The sequence below is a fragment of the Falco rusticolus genome, chromosome 14 (assembly GCF_015220075.1).
Source record: "Falco rusticolus isolate bFalRus1 chromosome 14, bFalRus1.pri, whole genome shotgun sequence".
In the NCBI taxonomy this organism is placed as follows: domain Eukaryota; kingdom Metazoa; phylum Chordata; class Aves; order Falconiformes; family Falconidae; genus Falco; species Falco rusticolus.
In genome coordinates, this window is record NC_051200.1 from 9,167,180 (window position 1) to 9,189,040 (window position 21,861).

The 21,861-nt window shown below is 40.2% G+C and overlaps 2 protein-coding genes across 7 annotated transcripts in view; both read right to left on the reverse strand.

The window, feature by feature from the left end:
• Nucleotides 1-983, reverse strand: part of MTMR1 (myotubularin related protein 1) — a 39,116-nt gene extending 38,133 nt beyond the window's left edge. For 2 of the 4 annotated variants that reach the window (XM_037408215.1, XM_037408214.1), the window contains exon 1: nt 770-983. In XM_037408215.1, the coding sequence (XP_037264112.1) occupies nt 770-900 (131 nt within the window). In that variant the 5' untranslated portion in view covers nt 901-983. The remainder of the gene's footprint in view (nt 1-769) is intronic. The other 2 variants (XM_037408217.1, XM_037408216.1) reach the window with 1 other exon arrangement.
• Nucleotides 984-2,152: 1,169 nt separating this feature from the next.
• Nucleotides 2,153-21,861, reverse strand: part of MTM1 (myotubularin 1) — a 48,724-nt gene continuing 29,015 nt past the window's right edge. For 2 of the 3 annotated variants that reach the window (XM_037408218.1, XM_037408220.1), the window contains 8 exons: nt 20,505-20,654; nt 18,488-18,676; nt 13,902-14,087; nt 12,675-12,881; nt 9,052-9,144; nt 7,275-7,388; nt 6,751-6,927; nt 2,153-4,441 (listed from right to left, as the gene is read on the reverse strand). In XM_037408218.1, the coding sequence (XP_037264115.1) occupies nt 4,274-4,441; nt 6,751-6,927; nt 7,275-7,388; nt 9,052-9,144; nt 12,675-12,881; nt 13,902-14,087; nt 18,488-18,676; nt 20,505-20,654 (1,284 nt within the window). In that variant the 3' untranslated portion in view covers nt 2,153-4,273. The remainder of the gene's footprint in view (nt 4,442-6,750; nt 6,928-7,274; nt 7,389-9,051; nt 9,145-12,674; nt 12,882-13,901; nt 14,088-18,487; nt 18,677-20,504; nt 20,655-21,861) is intronic. The other variant, XM_037408219.1, reaches the window with a different exon arrangement.

Below are 21,861 nucleotides of genomic sequence, written 5' to 3' on the forward strand. Positions count from 1 at the left end.
AAAACAGATGTTTGACTTCCACCTTCAGCAGAACTATGTAAACTGCCAGGTTTCTCCTAACAGGAAAGAGGGAGAATCAGGAGACCAGAACCTGGCACTGATTAAACAGTCTTTTTTCTTTCTTTTTCTTCCGGACGAAACTTCCATTAGCATCTACTCCTTCTCTAAAGATTTGTAAATTCCACTCCGAGGTCTGCCTCCAGCTGGAAACTTCTGCAGGAAAGGATTCCTGTGCCAGGGCCGGCGAGCGGGATGCGCCAGGGCCGGGCCTCCAGCTCCCGCACCCCGGCTCGGCCCGAGGCTGCCCCAGAGCACAGCGGCGGTGGGGCAGGCACACCCCGGCAGGCGACACCCAGGCTTGCAGGGAAACAAAACAAAAAAGCCTCCAAAACCCCCACGGGAATAAAGACTTAAATTCCGAGCGCAGCCTCACTGGAGTTTGCCGAGAGGCTTGGCGCTGCCGAGGAGCGCGGCGCGGTGCCCCGCCGGCAGCCCCAGCCCTCGCCGGGCCGCTGACGCGAGCGATGAGAAGCACCGAACCGCAAGCAGGAAACTTGGGCGACGGTCGGTTCCCTCGCCGAGGAAAATCTGTCGCCAGCCGGCGCGGTTACGCGGCAATCAGCTCCCGGATTGCAGCCCGGCGGGCCCCGCTCCCGCCGCCGGGGGTGCCCGCCGCCCCCTCCCGCCGCCCGGCCCCGCGGGGAGGGCAGGCCGCGGCGCTCCCGCCGAGCGCGGGAACCGGCGGAGCCCCCTCGCCCGCCCCGCTCACCTGTCCAGAGTCTCCGTGCTGGCCTGACGCGACCCTGCCCCCGCCGCCGCGGCGCCCCCCGCCCGCACGGCTCGCCTGCTCACACCGCCGCCCTCCACCGCCGGCCCGGCCGCCGCGGCCGCCCGCTCCATGTTTCCGGCCGCCTGCGGGACTCGCTGCGCCCGCCGGGATGGCGGCCTCCCGCCCCTCCGCGGCGCGGCCCCCCGCCCCCGGCCCGGCCCTGCCGCCTCAGCCCGGCCCGCTCGGGCCCCGGCGGCGGCCGAGAGCTGTCACCTGGCGGCGGGGCTTACCCACAGGCCTCCGCGCCGCCGCGAGGGCGGGCAGCGGCCCCACGCGGCGGGGGAAGGCCCGGCCGCTGCCGCCCTCCGCAGGGCTCGGCGGGGCGGGCAGGGCCTGCGGGCCCCGGGGGCACGGAGGCGGCCTCGGCCGTCACAGAAAGGCGCCGACACCTCCGGGGTCCCACGGAAAGGCCTGTCAGAGGCGGTGGTTTACACCAGACGCCTTTATTAGCTCGTTTTCCCTTCAGACAGGCACAGGGCAGGCGGCCGCCGGGCGCTCACTGCACCCCGCAGGCTCCCGGCGGTGCCCAAGGAGGGTGGCCGGCCCTGGGGCTCCGGTCAGTTATAAAAACCTGTTTTCTCAAGCAGGGCACAAAATGCTCACTGCGGGACAAAATCCCCAAAGGGCTGAATGCAAGGCAGAGCTATGATGCAAGAGAAGGAGGCAGTAGGCAAACCGTTCCTAGGGCATGCCCATAGCAGTGATGCTGGGGGAGGAAATGCAGAAGCAAGTCAAGGCAGCAATTCAACAGATAAAACTTTTTAAGTAAGTAACTGAAGCCCAGCACAAAAACTAGGTTATCTTCTCAGGCCCACGGAAGTAAGAATAGGGAACAAAGAAAACCAAAAGAGCGTTCCGAGATGGACATTTTGTACTGGGTATCGGGCACCTACAGCTGCTGCCACTCACACCCCAGCCCTGCTTTGTTACCCCTCCTGGAAAACACACGGGTGCCTGGAACCTTCCTGCTCACCACTTCAGAAGCATCCCCAGGTTTGGTGGAGCAGCGGTGGCAGCTGTGACAGGGAGATGTCCTGTTCAGGCCAGTGCCTGCACCCCAGGGTGACAGCCCAGGCCACCCACCTGGGCAGAAAGGGGAAAAGTCTTCCATTCACACTAATCTGTTTGTGTGCCTACATTTGCAACTTTAATTGGACACTTTCTGGAAAATGACTACTTTGAACACATCCCTGTGTTTGCCTAATATTGCCATATAAAAATAAGATACTGGGTTTAATTTTATCTGTTGACTTGGAAAAAAGCCAAGCCCACACAGAGACATGTCAACAAGCTTCAAAGACTGAAATTTGACCAAACCAGTAATGAAGATTGGTATGTATATATGTAATGAATTAAGTGCAAAAAGAACCCTTCCATTATATTACTTTCCCAAATGCAATAGTTTATCACGTAGTGTTTACATAGTAAAAACCATTAGATTTTCTGAACTTCTTCACACTGCTCAGAGATGTCACCAATATGTTCAACTCAAATACAGAAACTTCAAATTTCTAATAAAAATAGCTTTTTTTTTTTTTTATAAACCACAAGTAAGTAGAAGGCAAATATACCAGAGTAGTATGCATAGCTTTCAAAATGCAAGTTATACCATCAACAATCGAGTATCCTTCTTCATTTATCTGATGTAATGCATCTTAACCAGCCAAGAGTTACCTTAAGTCAAGATTTTGGGACATTGTTATTCTGGAAATACATACCGAAGAACATTGATGGGAGAATGAAGTTTAGAGGACAAAACCAAGTCATATATGAATCATGTCTATTTAAAACACACACGTGCCATATGCTCTGAGCTTCCCTGAAAATAATAGTGCAATTCAGTGTATATACTGAATTAAATCAAGAGGCGGTACACTTTTATTCCTTTGAAAAAATACTGTTCTAAAAATATTCAGATGTCCTCTAAACTTACTTTATGGAACTATAGCTTTAAATTTAGTTTTCATATGCAAAATATTTACACTTTATAAACTTGCAGAATTTCTAATAAACTATATTATATATACTTACACAAAACAATTTATATATAATCCTATTATATCGTGTAGATCAAAACTCACCACATATACAATAATTTACAATGACAGAAGCCTCAAGCATCAAAATATCTCCTTTGAAATATCAATATTAGATAGTCTCCTCTACAGAGTCTGGAATTGCAGTATTTATTTCCTGGATCGCCCGAATACCATTAAACTTCTGAGAATATGCAAAATTTTAATTAAATATCAAGTAGCAAGGTTTGTGCTGTCGTAAGAAATGCTTGCAACTATTAAAAAAAATACCTGAAAGGTACAAATTAAAGGTTTACTGGAAGCCTCTGAAATGAAGGCTTGAAGCCAGGATTCACTGGAAGGTTCAATGGAAGTGCACACACTATAGGCAAATCTTGTACACTGAAGTCCCTTAAATACTTAAAAATATATTTGTTGAAAAAAAAAGTTAAATTAAACAGTAAACTATAAATGTACAAGTTTTCAACAGTATTTGTAACTGATTTTTTTCCCTACTTTGGTATAAAAGCTCCTTTAAACAGGCACACTTACTTTTAGAAGACAAACACAAGCTTTAATACTATGGCTATTGCTGGATACTTAAATGATGTGTCTGTGGGTCTGTTTTTAATTATATAAACCTTCTTTATGAACCATTTTATTCGGTATTAATCCAAAGAACAAACACTGCTAACAATATTTGTAATATACTTTAGTGCTGAACAGTTAGCCAAGACAGGACTTCTTAGAATCTAGTACAATTGTAATTTGTTTTAAAAAAACCCACCTATTTAGAATAAAAAATAGATTTTTTTCTTTTATTTTGATATCTACTGAGCTATTTGAACTTTTTCATTAGAAGTGTATCAGTGAAATCCCTTCCACATTTTTATTTATTTCAAAAAGGGGAAATTTGGGATTCTGAGGTAACCAGAAAATTTCAACACTTCTCTCTGAAATCTCACAATAGAATTTATTTTTATCTCAAACTCCACAAATGTATTCCTAACAGGAATACACACATACCTAATTTTACACAATGTGAATATTCCTATCGTCATTAATGTGTTTTTTCACAACATGTAAGACTGAGCATGAATTTCCTTACAGAAACATGACCTACAATGTAATAAATTAAAGCATTCTTATGAAAACAATAATATCAGTTTAATTCCAATTGTACCAGACTTTCTAAAATAACTCTTAAAGTCCTCCATAACTAGAAGTTGATTAATAATGTTCCCAGTCCACAGGTTCTGAAAGGCACGTAATTGAAGAGTTTGTTTTGAGTCCTCCTCAAATGAAGACATGCTAAAGTAACTTGTGTTAGGACAGTCTAATGTAAGGCATTAAAATATTCCTGTTTATGCTATAGATCTATGTTAAGCACCACTTGCTATTACAGTATAGAACGAAGCCAATATTTTCTTCAAAAATGTGTTTGTACTTGGGACATCATTTGTGAGGGAGATGCTGATGAGGTTGATGAATTGGAGATCTTAGAATTATTTGTGATCTGCAGCTCTTCAAGTCTCCTTATATAATCATCACGTAACGCAAGGAGCTCCATGTAACGCTGTTCCACGGGATTTGGCTGCTAGAAAGAGATCTGCATTAGTCTCATCACTTCAGTCCAACTACTTCTACACAGTTAGGTTGCTGTAGTACTTGTATTTTCCTGGCATTACTCAGTATTTGTAGTCCCCAACATATATAGTGAGTTGTAGCTAAGCAGAAATATTTATTTCTATAATGCAAGAGCCCTCTGCCTTCCAGTTGTTCTCATCCAAAGAAAATCTTTATACAAAACAGTTCTTCCTACCTCAATAAAATCAGCCTGCCCTTTCTGGAGCATATAGATTTTATTTTCTTATTATCTAATTAACACTGTGTGCAAGGCAAGATGGGTGTCAAAAAATCTTCAGCCAAGGTATTCTTCTTGAATTGTTAAAAGCTTTTAGATTCCAGAGATCAGATGTCTCACTACCTTCCCTAAAAACAGGATTTAGCCAGATTGACTATTTTAGCTACATGTCTTCCAATTAAAAAGCTTCCCTCACTGATAAAATCTACTTCAATTTTTAACAGCAAATTTGCAACTTTGTGTAAACAAACAAGTGAAATAAATGCAAAACTTTATTATAGTGAATTTTGTAAGTAAACCTGAATGTGTTTAAAAATCAACTGTCCTAGTTTTCAAGAGAGTAATGAAACAAATGGAAAAGACGTATTATCACAAATGTCCAAGGCAGGTACAGAGCCTAAAGTTACCTTCAGCTGTGTACATCTGTCAAGAAGTTGCTGCTGTTTCACAGTTAACTGCCTGTAATTAAAAGCTATTAGCAGTACAGTTTCAGGAGCAAATGTAAGGCCTCACCAATTCAAAACCAGTTGAACCGGCACTCTTACATGCACCACTCACTAGGCACCCCAGATGAGGACGGCAATGAATGCTGAAGCAACTGTGGAAGTTACATCAATGACTGAATGCAGTTACTAAAATTATTAGAGATGCTGATTAGAAATTAGGGTTAATAATGTTGCTAGTGACAGACCAGACTCTTCATTAGACTGGAATCTGATGCGTAACATGCTTCTAAGTAACAGCACTATGAAAGGTCATTGAAAAACTAGATCAGGCCACATGTCCACTACTCAGCTGCTTAAGTCAGGATGAAGCACAAATTTTGTGTGCAGAAAGAAAAAAAAAAAAGGCTGCACTTTGTATGTAAAGATGGTGAAGATGAGGGAGCAGTAGTAGCAGCATAGATTATCACAGGGTTTGTATTTCTAAGAAACTCCTGCCAAAGACCTTCCCTGAATAAAAGCAAAGCACATTTTAAAGTAGATTTACAGCTAATTTGTATGCCCTATAATCTTTCACTTTCTAAAATACATATTTTGATTCACGTCTTGTAAAATGTCCTCATTTTTCACAACAAGCAACAAAAGCTTTAAAAACAGAACTTTAAAATTAAAACTAGCAATATACTTGTAAGAAAATATAGCAAACTGGCTTTCTTGCAGCCTTTAAAGTGTTGTAAATAATACAGGAGATCAGCTGCGGGAAAGGAAGTTCATTGCTTGGAATCTCCTGATTCATTCCAGGGGCTGGATCATGAAGACTGCTTCCGTCAAAGAAATTGCTCCTCTATCTTCTACTCAAAACTCCAGAACTTGTTAAGAAGGACAAATAAGTCTCTCTCCACTATCTTTACATGCTGCATTGCCGAGACCTCTAGCAAGTTTGTAACAAACATTGAGTGTCCATATATTAAACATTAAAAGCACAGAAATGAATTCTGTGTAATTTGATAAAAGCTTTTCTGGGCTTCCAACCTGACCCACTTGTATAATTTTCAGTAACAAATTGTCATCAAAGTTACATTAAAAAAATAATCTTACCATAAGCCATCAATACAGACAGCTGTTTTGAAAGAGAAAGGACTGAACAGGTCATCGTAATTTCTAGATTTCATACACTTTCTCAGAAAAAGGAGAAAGGCTAAGCAAATGCAGCCAACTGAGTTTGTGATGCTAATGCCCTAAACTCTTCAGAGATAGGTAAGCCTATCTCTAAGCATTGTCATTTGCCCTGTAGTAGCATCAAATGCCCTTAAAAAATGCTCCCCGAGCCCTGTCCCCAAGGAAAGAGGATAGAAAGAGCTTGAGGACGACTTGATACTAAGCACTGAAATAAATTCAGTGTTCTGAGAAGAGCTCAGTGGAAAAAAAAAACCAAAACCCAAAAGCTGAACAATAATTTTGACCTTTTTTCTCTATCTTTACCAATATAGGATTAAAAACCTGAACAGATTACAGGTACTATTCTACAAGTCAGTTATGACACAAAATCCTATTTCCAAAGTCAAAAAGCATTTTGTATGTTATAGCAAATTTACTTACTTGTTGCCGAATTCTTGGGTTCCACCTGATGTAGTAATTGACCCAGAGCTCTAAATGACGCATACTGGCTACTGGATAGAGTGCTCGATTTAGCTCTTTAGTATAAAAAGGATTGGTATATTTAGTTTTTTCACTGTTTATCAAAGACCATAATGACAACGTTTTCTCAGTCACTTTCTAAAATGAAATTGAAATAAGAACAGTAAATATTTGCACAAAAGCAGGAAATCCATCACAGAAGCCATGGTTACATTCTAAAGTTAATATACTTCTGATTTACTTAGAAGCATAGTAAGTTACTGTTATTAGAAATATTTCAAAACAACCAGTGCTTGACAAATATTTTAGTGACTGCATAGTCTTTAAGCTACCAAACCCAAGGAATTTACCATGCAACTTATCCTGTAAAAAGAATAAAACCAGTTCAAAACCACTGTAATACAAGGAATATAACCAAGCAATACAACCCAAACTTCCTGTAATTATCTAGAGTCAAGACAGCGATACAATTAAATATGACTAACCTCTTTTTCTCGAAGAGACTCACTGTTATACAAGAAAGTACCAAACCGGCAGCTGTACAAGTGATCCAGGATTGTAATTAAGAACTGCTCATTGAATTCAAAGGCTGTAGGAAACTAAAAGCAGAAAAGACACATTTGTTCCTTACATCATAAAAGCAGGGAGAGATGCACATGCCCTGGTTTAAGAGGCTAAAGGCAGCATGTAGAAGCCTGAATACATCTACAAATAATTTTTAGGATAATGCTTTCATATACTTTATATAGCAAAGTAAGTGTTCAGATGGCATGAGATGTTCAACGTCAAACTATTCCCTGAAAAAAACTCTTCTCAAAATGTTCTAACTGCCTTGAATTTCTAAAAACAAGAATCAAATACAGAACGGTTACAGTTACATTTTTACCAGCAAAACAGTAAGATATCCATAGTGCACTCTTTATAGTGCAGCACCATACAGGAAAACAAGGGTCAGGGGTCCTCAAACTTTTTAACCAGGGGGCCAGCGCACGGATGAAGTGGCAGGCAGTCATCTGCGGCTGCTTGGTTTCCCCCCCCCCAACCCCTGGCGGGGGGGGCGGGGGGCAGGAGCAGGGGGGGGGGTTCTGTAAATACTAGGGGTCGGATTGAGGACCCTGGGGGGCTGTATTCAGCCCGCAGGCCGTTGTTTGAGGACCCCTGGTTTAGCTCCTAATCTTTGTCCCTAAACGGACTGAGTTTGCTGCTTTGTTTCATTAGTTATTGAAAATATGTTTACAGCACTCAACAGCTCCCAAGCTTCCTTTTCAAGCTTTGACAAAAGAATGTTTGTCCCTGTGGTTCAAAGGACAGTTCCACAAAAACTGAAATGAAACAACAGATGCTATTAAGATAGTGTGATACAATTCCTGTAAAAGCATTCTGCTGGGTCACATCTCTCGATATGTTTCCGAGAAGCTGTCCTGGTTTTAGCTGGATAGTTAATTTTCTTCCCACTAGCTGGTACAGTGCTGTGTTTTGGATTTCATATAATAATGCTGATAACACAATTATGTTTTTAGTTGTTGCTAAGTAATCTTTATATTGTGTCAAGGACTTTTCAGCTTCTCAGGCCCTGTCAAGTGAGAAGGCTGGAGAGGCACAAGAAAATGGGAGGGGACGCAGCCAGGACAGCTGACCTGAACTAGCCAAAGGGATATTCCATACCATATTACAGCATGCTCAGTATATAAGCTGGGAAGAACAAGGAAGGGGGGGATGTTCAAAGCAATGGCATTTGTCTTCCCAAGTAACCATTATGGGTGCTGGAGCCCTGCCTTCCTGGGCATGGCTGAGCACCGCCTGCCCATGGGAAGTGCTGAATGAACGCCTGGCTTGGCTTTGCTTATGTGCCTGGCTTTTGCTTTACCTATTAAACTGTCTTTATCTCAACCCATGAGTTTTCTCACTTCTACTCTTCCGATTCTCTCTCCCGTCCCAATGTGGGGGGAGTGAGCGAGCACCTGCATGGGGCTTAGCTGTCAGCTGGGGTTAAACCACGACAGAAGCCTGTATCCAAGACAGGCCAGCTTTGCATGCATAGCCAATGCCATGTTAAGCAACATAACCACAGCTTATATACGCCTTTTAGAAATATGGTAGAGACATGGTATCGTTTAAAAGCAAATCCACTCTTTTGGACTACAGCATCAGAGCACAGAGGTATGCTGTCCTCTTCAAATACTTTGGTTTTAAATAAAGACCTAGGTTTTTAATTCAGTAATCTCTTAACAATGCTGCCTTCTGAAGAATGATATAACATACCTGTTTAGACATCTGCCACACACAATCAATAAACTGGAGAAAGATTGGCGATCTGTCTGCATCAGCGTGATTTTTATCACCGTGGCCTATTCTCTGAAATGAAGCAATACAGCCTCCTGTTAATCGAAACAGTTTATTTTATGCCCAATAGACATTGTTTCTTATTTTGCACTAGCATATTAGTGCTTCAGTAATATAACAACCTGTTTTTATAACTTCAGAATTAGTTATTGCACCAAGGAGGAGAGATTCAGATATACAGAAGCACTGCAAAGCTGTTCCAAAGACATCAAATTCCAAAGTGATAATTGGTCCTGTTATAAAAACCTGCTAGTTATTGGACAAGCAGAACCATTAAAGTATCCATTATTTTGCAAATAATCAAGACACATTTACGTAATAATTTTGTCAAAAGCCAAGTTATATACTTTGTCTTCTTTTTGTAACTTAAGCCACTGGAGAAACTCGATCATCAAACTCTCCACACAGATTCTCCTCTTCCCCCTCCATACTTGAACCTAAAGATTCATCCTGAGGTAGACAGTGAACATGAGTGAGCTCAAAGAAATGTTCATGCTCCTGACAGAAAATTAACACACATTTCTAAAGTTTCGGTGAGTCACTTATTCTGAGGAGTCCAAAGTAACAGTTAAAGGCATTCTCCCCACAGACAAAAAGCAGGTTTGGTAAAAGCCGTTTCCTTCCTTTTCACATTTGATAGCTGAGAACAGGTAAGAAATGCAGGGAAAAGAGATTCTATTAACTCCATAATTCTGCTCAAATATACTGGCCTGGAGGAGACAAAAGAAGAGCATGTATGTTGAACTAAGATGCTGTCTCTCTGCCCGTAAGACAGCACGCTTAATGTCTTAAGGATGTTAAGAGTTATAAAACCAGTACACTACAATGATTTGCAAGATAGTTTGAAATAATAGAATTGAATGGCAGGAAATAGAGTGAGATGAGGGATTGTAGCCGAACTCAGTGAACAGTAGCAAATGACTAGGAAAACACTGTAGGGAAGACAAACAAATTGGCCTCCTTGCTCTCCAGTTTTTATGGTTTAAAATACATTGTATCTGTTAACAGAGTCATATATGTGTTCAGTAATGAGTGAATGTCCTTCCACTTTCACTACGGCTAGAAGTTTTAGGATGTCTGAGTATTTTCCATCTATAATTATGTCTATGTCTCCTATTTCTTACATTAGACTGCATTATTAGAATGACATTCTAGATAGAAAGCATTTTTAACACCTGCAGAGTGCACCAAGTTCACTATACATAGAAAAGCAGGGGCAGGGAACCCCTTTTCAACAAGGGGACTTATTGCGTGCTTCATTAGACAGAAAATACTGGGAGGAACTACAAAGTAGTCTACTATTTAGTTATTTGTTATTAAAACATCCAAATTGCAGCCCTAGTAACATGAAAACATGACACTTGCACTAATCCAGACAATACAAGAAACTCCCTACTCTTCTCCAACTCCCCACTTGAAGGAGGGCATAACAACAATAGTTTCAGAGATGAGTTTCAGGAAACGCTACCTGCACCGAAGTGCCTGGTCCTCACTATTAAAACTCACAGATCTATCAGGTAATAACCAAACTAAAACAGAGCATGTATGATCAAAATATTTTCTGTTTGCATTATCATTTTTTATCATAGAATTATGTTGGCTAGAAAAGACCTTTAAGATCATTGAGTCCAGCCATTAACCCAGGACTGTCAAGTCCACCACTAAACCATTTCCCTACGTGCAACATCTACACATCTTTTAAATACCTCCAGAGACAGCGACTCAACCATTTCTACAGAATACTCCAGAAAATACTTCACTATAAGCTGAACAGCCCATCCAATCCAAATATACGGTACTCTCAACTGCGGATGGCTACAGGAGAGTGGCTTCAACCATTTCCAAAGATTACTACTTGAGTGAGAAAGTTGGGGAAAATAAAACAGTAGTTTAAGCAAAAGCAGGCTATTTAAATCATCCTTATTGCTGCTACATTGTCAGAGATGAACAGGTGGTCTGAGCTAGTCATCTGGAAGGGGTGCAAAAGTCCTACCTCACTAATAGGAGAAAAACATTATCTGTTGAGAGAGAACAAACTCTTTTGATTATTCAAAATAAAATTAATGGCTTAATAAAAAGAATGATAGATTACTTAGTTTTTTCAGAATGGTGAAGGACACACGGATCTCTTTTTCAAGCTGTCTGTTAAAGCATAACATGTGTGCTAGGCTACAGGTCTCCTAGTTATACAATCTCATTTTATCTGCACCATGACTATAATGTTTTTAAAAAATACGAAATAAAATACAAGAATACAAAGGCAAGCCAGTGTTTTTCCTGTGGCTGTACCATAGACAGAATACTTCAAAGTTTTATGTAACACACCACTACTAGAAGACTACAGGTAAGTATACAAAAAAAATGGACTATGACAGATACCACTCCCAATGATCAAAATGCAAATCTCCTAAAGGTGCTCTGAAGCTTAGAATGTCAGATCAAAGACTGCTGCAGCATACAAGCACACTTTGTACACTGTACACACACCATACAATAAATGGTGAAGTGGTTCACGCTCAGTAGCTATACATGAATTTCCAAGTGGCTGAGACAGTCTTGCAAACGTAAAATGGGCATGAAATACACACATAGGTATATTCTTCCATTTCTTGATTTTTTCCAGATTGCCCATTTTCCAAATTTTAGCAATATTAAGTAGTATCTTTAGAATATTCCACTAGGGACAAGTTGTCTGTGCAAATGACTTCTCCTGAAGGTGTGGAAACTTCTTGCTGTGAATTACAATGTTCAGCATCAACAAGCAGCACTGTTGTAAAGCTCCCAACTTATGTTTTAAGTTTACATATCAAAGCACACTCACCCTGGCAATCTATTCTGCTCCTCCAGGTTCCTCATATAGATTTCCTGATTAAATGGTAAGCTACCAAATTTAAAACAAGTTCCACTGAGACTCTGAAATGTTTCCTAACATGAGCACCCTTGACTTTGCACTTCGCATTATGCATGGATATTAAGGACTTGCTACAGACAATTTCTACTTAACCTTCTAAGCACCCAGAAGACAGAACAGAACTAGAGCCAGCATCATCAGTGACAGCCTCTTGAGAGCTATTATGACAAGGGTAGAATACTGGGAAGCAGCATTCAAAACATCACTTAAAAGACATTGGCCAGATTCATTCATATGCTTCCGATAACATCCAAAATAGTCCAAAGGGAGGGTGAAGGAAAAGCCCCATGTTCCAGCCTTATTTCATCATCTTTTGAAAAGTTTGAGAAGACAATTTTTCTGCCTTCTCATTTCCTTTGCTTAATAACCACGACCCCAGTAACCCTAGCAATTCTGTGTTTTCAAAAGCGTGTAAAGAACTAAATATAAGTTCTCATAGAAAGAACAGCAAAAAAAAATTAACTGAACAGGTCCAAAACCAAAAGCTCTTCTCAGATTTACCTGGAAATGTTTTAAATCAGAATTCCAAAATAAAGAATTATCAAACCCTGACACAATGACTAGTTTAATATTAAAAGCTTTTTAGAACATTAATGTTGCATGGTTCTTGCAATTATCTTCTAATTCTTACCGATGCAAATTTGTGTCCAAAGCTTATCCACTCTTTTTGCACCAGAACTTCAAAGCCTTCAATTGTTCTGTAGTAGCTGTCTAGCATCAACATGGCCAGCGACGTTAGCTGTGCTGTCCGGTCCCAGCCATCACTGCAGTGAACCAACACAGAGCTCCTTCCTGAGGACACCCTGTCTGCCACTTGAATAGCTCCCGTCAAGACAAGCTAGCAAAGAGGAACAGACACCAAAGACCACTAATTAGTGTTATCATTCTAACAAAAATAAATTGATTTATTTGTATCTACACAATATCTTAATTGATACTATTTCCATTAAAAGACCTGAGGAACATGGTGTAGTCAATTGGAAAAGAATTTTCTAGGAGATCAAGTAAATTTCTGGTATAAAAATAGAGAAACAGATTGGTTCCCTAATCCCTTAGTAAGGTCTAATTCATCTCACAGCAAATTCTTAAAAAATGGGGCAGAAAGCAGTAACCTTGATAAATCAAAGAACATAAGCTTCTTTTTTAAAGAAAGAGAGGATTTACCATAGGATATACTCTCTAAAAAAAAAAAATCTGTATTTCATTTGGCTCCTTTCTTTCAGCTAAATCACTGAAATATTTCAGTTGTTGGACAAAGGAACTTGTACCCTTCTAATATGCTTATTTTCCAAATATTAACTTAAAATGAAAATTTATTAAGTAGAATTCATTACATAATCTCTCAATACTTTTGCATAGCTATACTTGAGGCAAAAGGTCCAAAGGTCAACCAGTAAGAACACTGGTGAATTACCAGTTTAAGTATTTTATTTGTGCTACAAGGTGAAAATTACAAAATTTACAAACACATTTACAAGATTTATTTACAAAACTATAATCCACAAAATAAAGTTACATACATACTGACAACTGAAGTAATTACTAATCCTTCACAATGACAGCTATCTATAGTCCGGCACTGCTAGAAACAAAAAGAAATCTCTTCTCTTACATGTGAAGGCAATCAGACTAACAATGTATTCCTCTGTTAAAGACTGGTATTTGACTTGAGGTAGACAATAAATGTTGCATTTCACCTACTGTTGCTTAATAATGTTAAATCATAATATACTCTGCTGGCTTTGTAGTCCAAGTAGTTCAGTGTGTTCTGTATCAGGACTATCTCAAAGTCCAGCAAAGAAAGCAAGTCTGACATGACAGGCTTGGTCAAGCGTTATTTCAAACAGCAAAAAGTTACCTTTATATGTTCTAACCAATGGGTTGATTCCAGACTCGACAACCAGTGTGATTCTTCCACATTAGGGTAAACAATGTCCTTCAACTTCTTCAAAGATTCCCGCATGACATGAATATTATGAATGTCCAAGAAGAAAAGTTCTGCGTTGGGATATGCATCTTCACCTTCATATCCACCCCCAGTTGCCTACAAACAAGAGATCTAAAATTAACTTTAGTCACATATAGACTGTTGTAGCAGCTCTTCAACAGAACAAGAAGGGACTGAATTTTGTTTATACTTTGTTTTGTAGTTGAGCAATATGTAATTTCAGTTGCTTGTTTAAAACATCAGTCTCTGATACAAACTTTGGAGGAGCAAATGCTGGAGAAGGATACTTGGGGGCCTTCCTTTGTCCAAAAGGACAAAGTGTATTACATATAGCCCATGGCCAGAATGGCATTCAAGTTGCTCCAGGTAGCCTAGTTCATTTCAAAATCTCAAGGGAGTAACCCTAAAAGTAGTAGATTAACACTACAAGGTTGTTTGAACTATGGGGCCTGGAGACCTTCCAGTCGGACTGAACCAGCCAGGTTATGGACAGTGGGCCGGCATCGCATCAGTCAGGACTCAGACTGCTTTGAGAATAAAAAGCCACTGGTACCTTCCCCATTACTTTTGAGATTCACAGTGGAAATGGCTTTTCCTTGCCCAACTGACATTACAATATCAGTATTTTTTTTCTTCGTTGATGTTCACTTTTCCCACCCAGGCATAAACAAACTCATGTTTCTGAATACAAAAAGAGATCAACTTACTTCCCAGACAAATCATTAAGGTTAAATTAAAATTAAAGTACACCACACAAAACAGCAATTACTCATAACATATGAGATCATCACTACCAGGGAATACAACTGCTCATTTGTTTCTGTATGAATTAGAAATTCAGTCAAAAGGATTTGTCTGTTTCTTTACACCACTAATTCAAAGGAGAACAAATCTCAGGTATACCAGTGCAAACTTGCTAATAAAAAGAACAAAACCAAAAATGCTTTCCTGTGTTTGAACTGCCTAGTTTACTAAAATTGAAATGACACTGAAATAGATAAAAATGATAAAATGTTTGGCCAAGTGTCACGGTTTCAGCTGGGATGGAGTTAATTTTCCTCTTAGTAACCACTACAGTGCTGTGTTTTGGCTCCGATGCGAGAACAGTGTGGCACACTGATGATTTAGTTGTTGCTGGGTAATGTTTATACTAAATCAAGGACTTTCCGGTTTCTCAGGCCCTGCCAGCAAGAGGGCTGGAGGGGCACAAGAAATTGGGAGGGGACACAGCCAGGACAGCTGACCTGAACTAGCCAAAGAGGTATTCCATACCATGGGACGTCATGTTGGTATATAAAATTAAGGGGGGTAGCCGAGGATCATTGCTTGGGGACTGGCTGGGTATCGGTCAGTGGGTGGTGAACAGTTCTACTCTGCATCACTTGTTTTCCTTTATCCTGTTCCCTGTGGATTTTATTCTTTCCCCCACCTTTTCATTATAACTGTTATTGTTGTTATAGTAATTATTATTATTCTTTCATTTTTATTCTGTTTCAATTAATAAATTGTTCTTATCTCAACCCTCAAGTTTTACATTCCTTTCCAATTCTCCTCCCCACCCGTCTGGGTGGGGGAGTGAGCAAGCAGCTGTGTGGTGCTTGGTTGCCAGCTGGGGTTAACCCACAAATCCAACTAAAATTAAAGAGTTCAGTTAAGAATAAGCTATGTTTCATTTAAGAATTAAGTTCAAGAATCTTAGATTCTGCCTCTAAGTAGTAAATTAGTAGTAACATTTAAGTTTACTTAAAAGCAACTTTTCTAACGTTAACTTTTATGGCTGAAGACTAAATGTGTATTTGGATCATTAAGAAGTTAAAGAGCCACATAAGTAGAAAGTCCATTCTACTGCTGCTCTCCCAAAACACTGAATCACCACCACTACAGAGGATGTGCCTGGTCACAAAAGGAAGTGGAAAACCCACACATACTTCAGAATGCAGTGCCACTGATGAGATTTTTCTGAATTTAGCTGTAAAATTGCATTTCCTGCAGACAACAAACCCATGCCATTCCATGAATTGTGGTAACTAAATTTTGCCTTTGTAAGCCATTACAGCCACCAACTACACATCAAGACACATCAAGCAACCACCTAGGGTACAGTATAGCCTTTGCCCGTTAATACCACCTACATTTCTGTATACTAGCACAGTATTCTCTATTCTATGCTTGCTATCTCCTTCCTCAGATGTGGGGGTATTCTCTGTGCCAGGGTTTGTGCTAAAAGAAGCGATGACACTATTTTTCTCTTTCCTTTGAGTATCATGAAGTCCTGGTGAGGAATAACTGTAATTTTAGCATCAGGGCTGCTGCAACTCCTACTGACTGTGTGGTCTTGACCTATGTACAAAGAACACAGGAATGCATGAGTAGCATAGCCCAAGATTTTGCTTACACTAATCTTCACAGCTGTTCAAGAAAACTTTTCTCAGTGCTGATCAACATCGGCTTGCACTCTATGACACTGTCCCTCAGACCTAGCAATGCACCCTACTGCTTTTACCGCTATGATTGTTTCATATTTAGGCATATCAGGAGTTAATTTCAACACATAGGTGAAATATACCAATTTAAAAAGCTGAAAACTGTGTTTCATACTTCAGTGAGTATGTGTATATAAAGTTCAGCCACAATACATCTTTGAAACAAATGGGGTAAAAGTTTGAGTTTGTCCAAGAACTGAGGAAAAATTTAAGGTAATATAAGAATTGACATTCCTTCCACAAGGCAAACAGAAGGATTACATGTTTTGTTCACCCACAAAAATTCAGTCTGCAGAGGATAATGCAACTTGCAAGCAACTGACACAGACCCTCAAAATACAAACCATCAGATGAAAACCTAGCCAAACAGACCCTAGGATACAGTTTCTGAAAGTGTGTGTGCTATACAAAAAAAGCACCTCATTTCTTCCTTAATAAATTATATTCCCTATCAAAGAGAAAAAGGGCCATAAAGGTACATGTATGTGCTTTTAAGCTGCGCAGAGCAAAACACTAACATTATTGTCCCTCTTGAATTCTGAAGCAACTTAATGTTTGTAACACAGAAACCTCACAGAGGCCAAGAAGCTTTACCATTTCATGCTCCTTTCAGCACAAACATTGAAGAGGACTCATTCCACTAAATTAGTGTTCATTTTGTGCCAAAAAACTACTCAGGAGCTGTAATTCCTTCTCTCCCAGATAAGCACACTCATTATTTCCCCTAAGATGTCAAACCCTCTCAAGCTCATTTCTCTCATGCTCTTTGCTGTGCAGACACACACCTTCACTAATAAGTACTGAAGAGCACACCCACTTCATTTGTGCTTGAAGTTCAGTGTGTAAGGGACTATCCTAGACATGGGAGTGAAGTTTGTACATTCTCATACGAAGAAAGCATTAAACTTGTGTCCTTCACCGCCTCTCCCTAATTAGGTTTTTTCATATGAACATGGAGCACAACAAAGTCTGATGTGCTCTATGTGTGGGAAAATCACCTTGAGGCAGGGAATTAGAGAAAATTGGGTCCTAACAGAAGCGTAGGTGGTTTTTTTTTTTAGGGTAAAGTACAGCTACCACCTTCAGGATGGTTGGCATGTATCACCAATGCATCTACATGACCACAGTTCCCTAAGCAACACATCCTGCCAGCTCAGCACATGCTGATAGGAGTAATGGAGGATGGAGCAGAGTGCAGACACCACAGCCAGGCTCTGCCATGCTCCCTGCAGGAATGGGAACTCGATGGCACCACACAGCTGATCAGCTGCATACCAGTTGCTGTATGAAGAATCCATGAGATGCCTGTGGCTGAGCTAACCATTGTGGTGAAATTACTTTCCTCAGATGAAAATCTCATTGTAATACTAATGCATACCTCCCTCCCAAAGTTACCTGCTTCCAAGGTACTACTACATCTCACTGGGCACACAATACCAGTTAGTAACAACAATATGTATATAGTCACTCAAGCTCCACCTAAATGTGATGGAAATGGACTAGTCCTGGACTGAAATAAGTCCAAAGGGGGAGAATTGTTGTCTAAACTCCCAGAGCCAAACAAAGGATGCCTAACAGTGGGCTAGGCTTTATGCACACAGCCTTCCCAGGACAGAACTTTTCCAGAGGATATGAAGCAGAGCTGTGGCTTGCACAGAGGTGGCATGTCACTCAACAAAGGGCACGCTCTACAGCACAGCCTTACATTTACCTCACAGTGCAGGTGTAGTCCTATTAGATTTCAGTCCCGTGCTAAGATCTGTGCTTGACTACTAACAGACAGGGTAAAGCGTGTCTGGAAATCCACACAGGGTCCTGAAATCCTGCTTATGACCTGCTTAAGGCATTCATGGCCTTGAGCCCCGATATTTGGTTATGTAAATATATATTTATTTACGTAAGTTTATGTACATTAAGATTAGTACTGCTCCCACAAACCTCCTCACAGAAAACTTGACACTAAGTCTCCTTCCCACCCCCCTTCACAAATATGACTATTAAGCATCTGTTTACCTTGTTCGCGACTGCATTGACATTGGGCCTAGCATCATAGATGGTAAGTTTTGAGATTTGCCCATTAGCCTCCCTGATGATATCAAGGTATCTTTCATCATCTTTATTCCGCTTGCCACTCATTCCAACAAGAGGCTGACTGCAGCGCATAATAACAGCTTGAGTCTCTGGATGAATCCATGACAGAACCTAGTCACGTGTCAAAAACACATCAGAAGAAATATATTTTATTAACAAATTGTAACTTGAAATGTCAAAGTTACATTCTTTAAAAGAGCTAATATGAAGGTTAACACTTCTTTTTTTTCTTCAAAAGATAATCCCCAGACATTTAACTGCTTCCACTGTAGTCTCATAAAATTTAGTATTAATAGTAATAATCTTTAGAAGAGTTCGTTCTTTTAAATACTTAACTTTTATTGAAATTATACTTACTTATACAGTCCAATGCATTCTAATATTTTCCTACAAGTTGCACAAATAATTCTGAAAAGCAAACTGGAAACAAACATAGCAATGCCTGCTGATACTAAGAAGCAATTCAGACGAATGAAGTCATTGTAGAAAGTGACTAAAATGCTCCAATTCTACAAGAACAACTTTTCCTTTTTTTTTGGAGTAGGAAGGAAAGTTGAACCTTTCTAGAGTATCTTGAATGTTTTCCACTTCTCCTTAAAGAACATTTTGTTCCTCAGCCCTCTTCACAAAGAGGGGGCACTGGAACAAAGTGCACACTGCCTTTGTTGTTCTTCTCAGTCAGAGGGGACTTAACACAAACAAGAGAGAGCGTGCAGCCCAGGGAACATACTACAGTGCAAGAGATTAAAGATAAGCAGCCGGCAAAATCTCTAACTTTGTAGCAATGAATGAAGAATATTAAGAAACAGCACTCTCATCCAGTCTGAAAGTTGTGGGTTACAGAGTGAAAGAACATCAGATATTAAAAAAAAAAAAAAATTCCTCAGGAAGTATTCACTCCTGTAATACAACCCTTAGTTGTATATCTAGGAATGAGACCTGTCAGAGTGTGTGTGGGTGAGTATGATCGGTTATTTCCTGACAAGAATAAGATTACTATTACCAAGGAAATGACTCTCACTGCACAGGCACACAAAAGCCCCATCATGAATTCTGAGATGACAGAGAAGATACAGCTAGGCTATAAGAACTATATTCACACACTATATATTTAACATATATATTTTATACACATTATATATTACATGTGTGTGTAATATATAGTAAATTTATAATTATAGGCCTAGCCTGTCAGTAAACACCATATCTAATAAATATTTATCATACTGAGTTTTGCTTCTGCTTGAAATTAACTGAGATTCAAGGCAGCTTTCTGATACTGGCTAAGAATCTAGTACCTCTTCCGAGTCTGCCGAATGGAAATATTAGTTAAACCAGATTGTATTGTGGTAGAAATTAAAATTTTCTATAGTGCTGCAAAAAGCTGATACATAAAAATTCTTTTACTTCAAGGAATTTTAGTTACAGAAATATACCCAAAAGGTCAAATGGGTTTATCTTAAACAGCCCAATTTAAAGGGCTAAAAAGCCCAGGAATTCGCTACAGAGACTATGCATGAGGTCTTATTTTAGGACTGACCATTGAAACTATGTTTAAATGCCATGCGGTTTGCTTACAGGAGAGTAACATTTGCTATCACTTTTTATGTGCATCCAATGATAGTCAAAGTAGTACAGATGGTAGTCTAAGGCTCATACTTCATTAAGAAAAGGGAATCTGCAATGCTGGCAGTTGTTACTAGAAAAGTCAAGTTAAAACCAACCAAGTTGGAATGGGTGATTGTTGTGGGGGGAAAACGGAAATCTGGCTTGGCCAAGATACTAGTTTCAAGCAGTAAAACCACCAGCCAATCAAAACTATTCCGCTGTAACCAGTTCCAAAAAAACCATGCTCTGTGTCACAATCAGCAAAAAGTTGTTTGGATGCATACTTAAAACTAGCTACATTATAAGGTAACTTTCATCACATCATACTCACCGGGATTCTATTTCGGGACCTAAAGGCAGCAACTTTCTTGAGATCATCATCAGTTGCATTATATGGCACTACTAAGAGTGATGGATATGTGTCACACAGGCCATAATGTTCATTAATAAAAGTTACTCGCCATCGTTCGTTAGGCAGTCCCTAAAAATGTAACACAAAGTTTTTCAACATATTTTTGGCTATACAAATAATAATTCTGCTCTTGAATTTTACAAGAAGTTATGGCCACATGGTGGCAACAACCTACCAATTTAATCTAACTACAGTACTGTTTCAAAACAATAGAAGAAAAAAAGATTACAAGACCACACAAAATAGCTCATTGATGATGAATTCACAGCCTTAGACTACTGCAGAGCTATCTCATGTTCTCTTACATACAAAATTCTATTCTTACAACAAGTTTCAAAACAATGATTAAAACTAGTAGGTGCATTTCTTTAATGATGGGATCGAGGGAAGAAAACTGCCTTTTCTCATCCGTCAAAGCTCTGCCTTTCCATTTTGCCTGCTGAAGAGACTATGGTCCTGAGAAGACAGGGGGAGGAAGGCTCACCTCAACCTTTCTTCGCTGTGACTTTGTACTACCTTCAGGTTAAAAGTAAGATTACGGTAGCTTTCTTACTGAGAAACAAGAAGTTTTAGTTGCAGTCTGCTCAGTAAGACATTTCACAAACAGCAGCCAGGAAACTGAGAAAGACTGATAAGCCCTTCACACATACACACAGAGTGGGTTTGTGTGGGGGGCTGCAGTTTAATTTTTTGGGTCTTAGGCCTCTGTCCTGGTTTCAGCTGGGATAGAGTTCATTTTCTTCCTAGTAGCTGGTGCAGTGCCATGTTTTGGATTTAGTATGAGAACAATGCCGATAACACGCTGATGTTTGAGTTGATGCTAAGCAGTGCTTGCCCTGAGTCAAGGGCTCTTCAGTCTCTTGGGCTCTGCCAGGTAGGAGGTGCACAAGAAGCCGGGAGGGAGCAGAGCCAGGACAGCTGACCCCAACTAGCCAAAGGGATATTCCATACCATAAAATATCATGTTCGGTATATAAACTGGGGGGAGCTGGCCAGGAGCCACTGTTTGCTGCTCAGGGACTGGCTGGGCATGGGTCAGCAAGTGGTGAGCAACTGTATTCTGCATAACTTTTTTGTTTGTTTTTTTCCCCTTGGATTTTATTCCTCTTTCTCCCTCTCCTCCTCATTACAATTATTATTGTTGTTGTTATTATTATTTTTACTTTATTTCAATTATTAAGCTGTTCTTGTCTCAGCCTATGGGTTTTACCTTTTTCCAATTCTCCTCCCCATCCCACCAGGGGCAGGGTGGGAAGGGAAGGGGGGTAGTGATCAA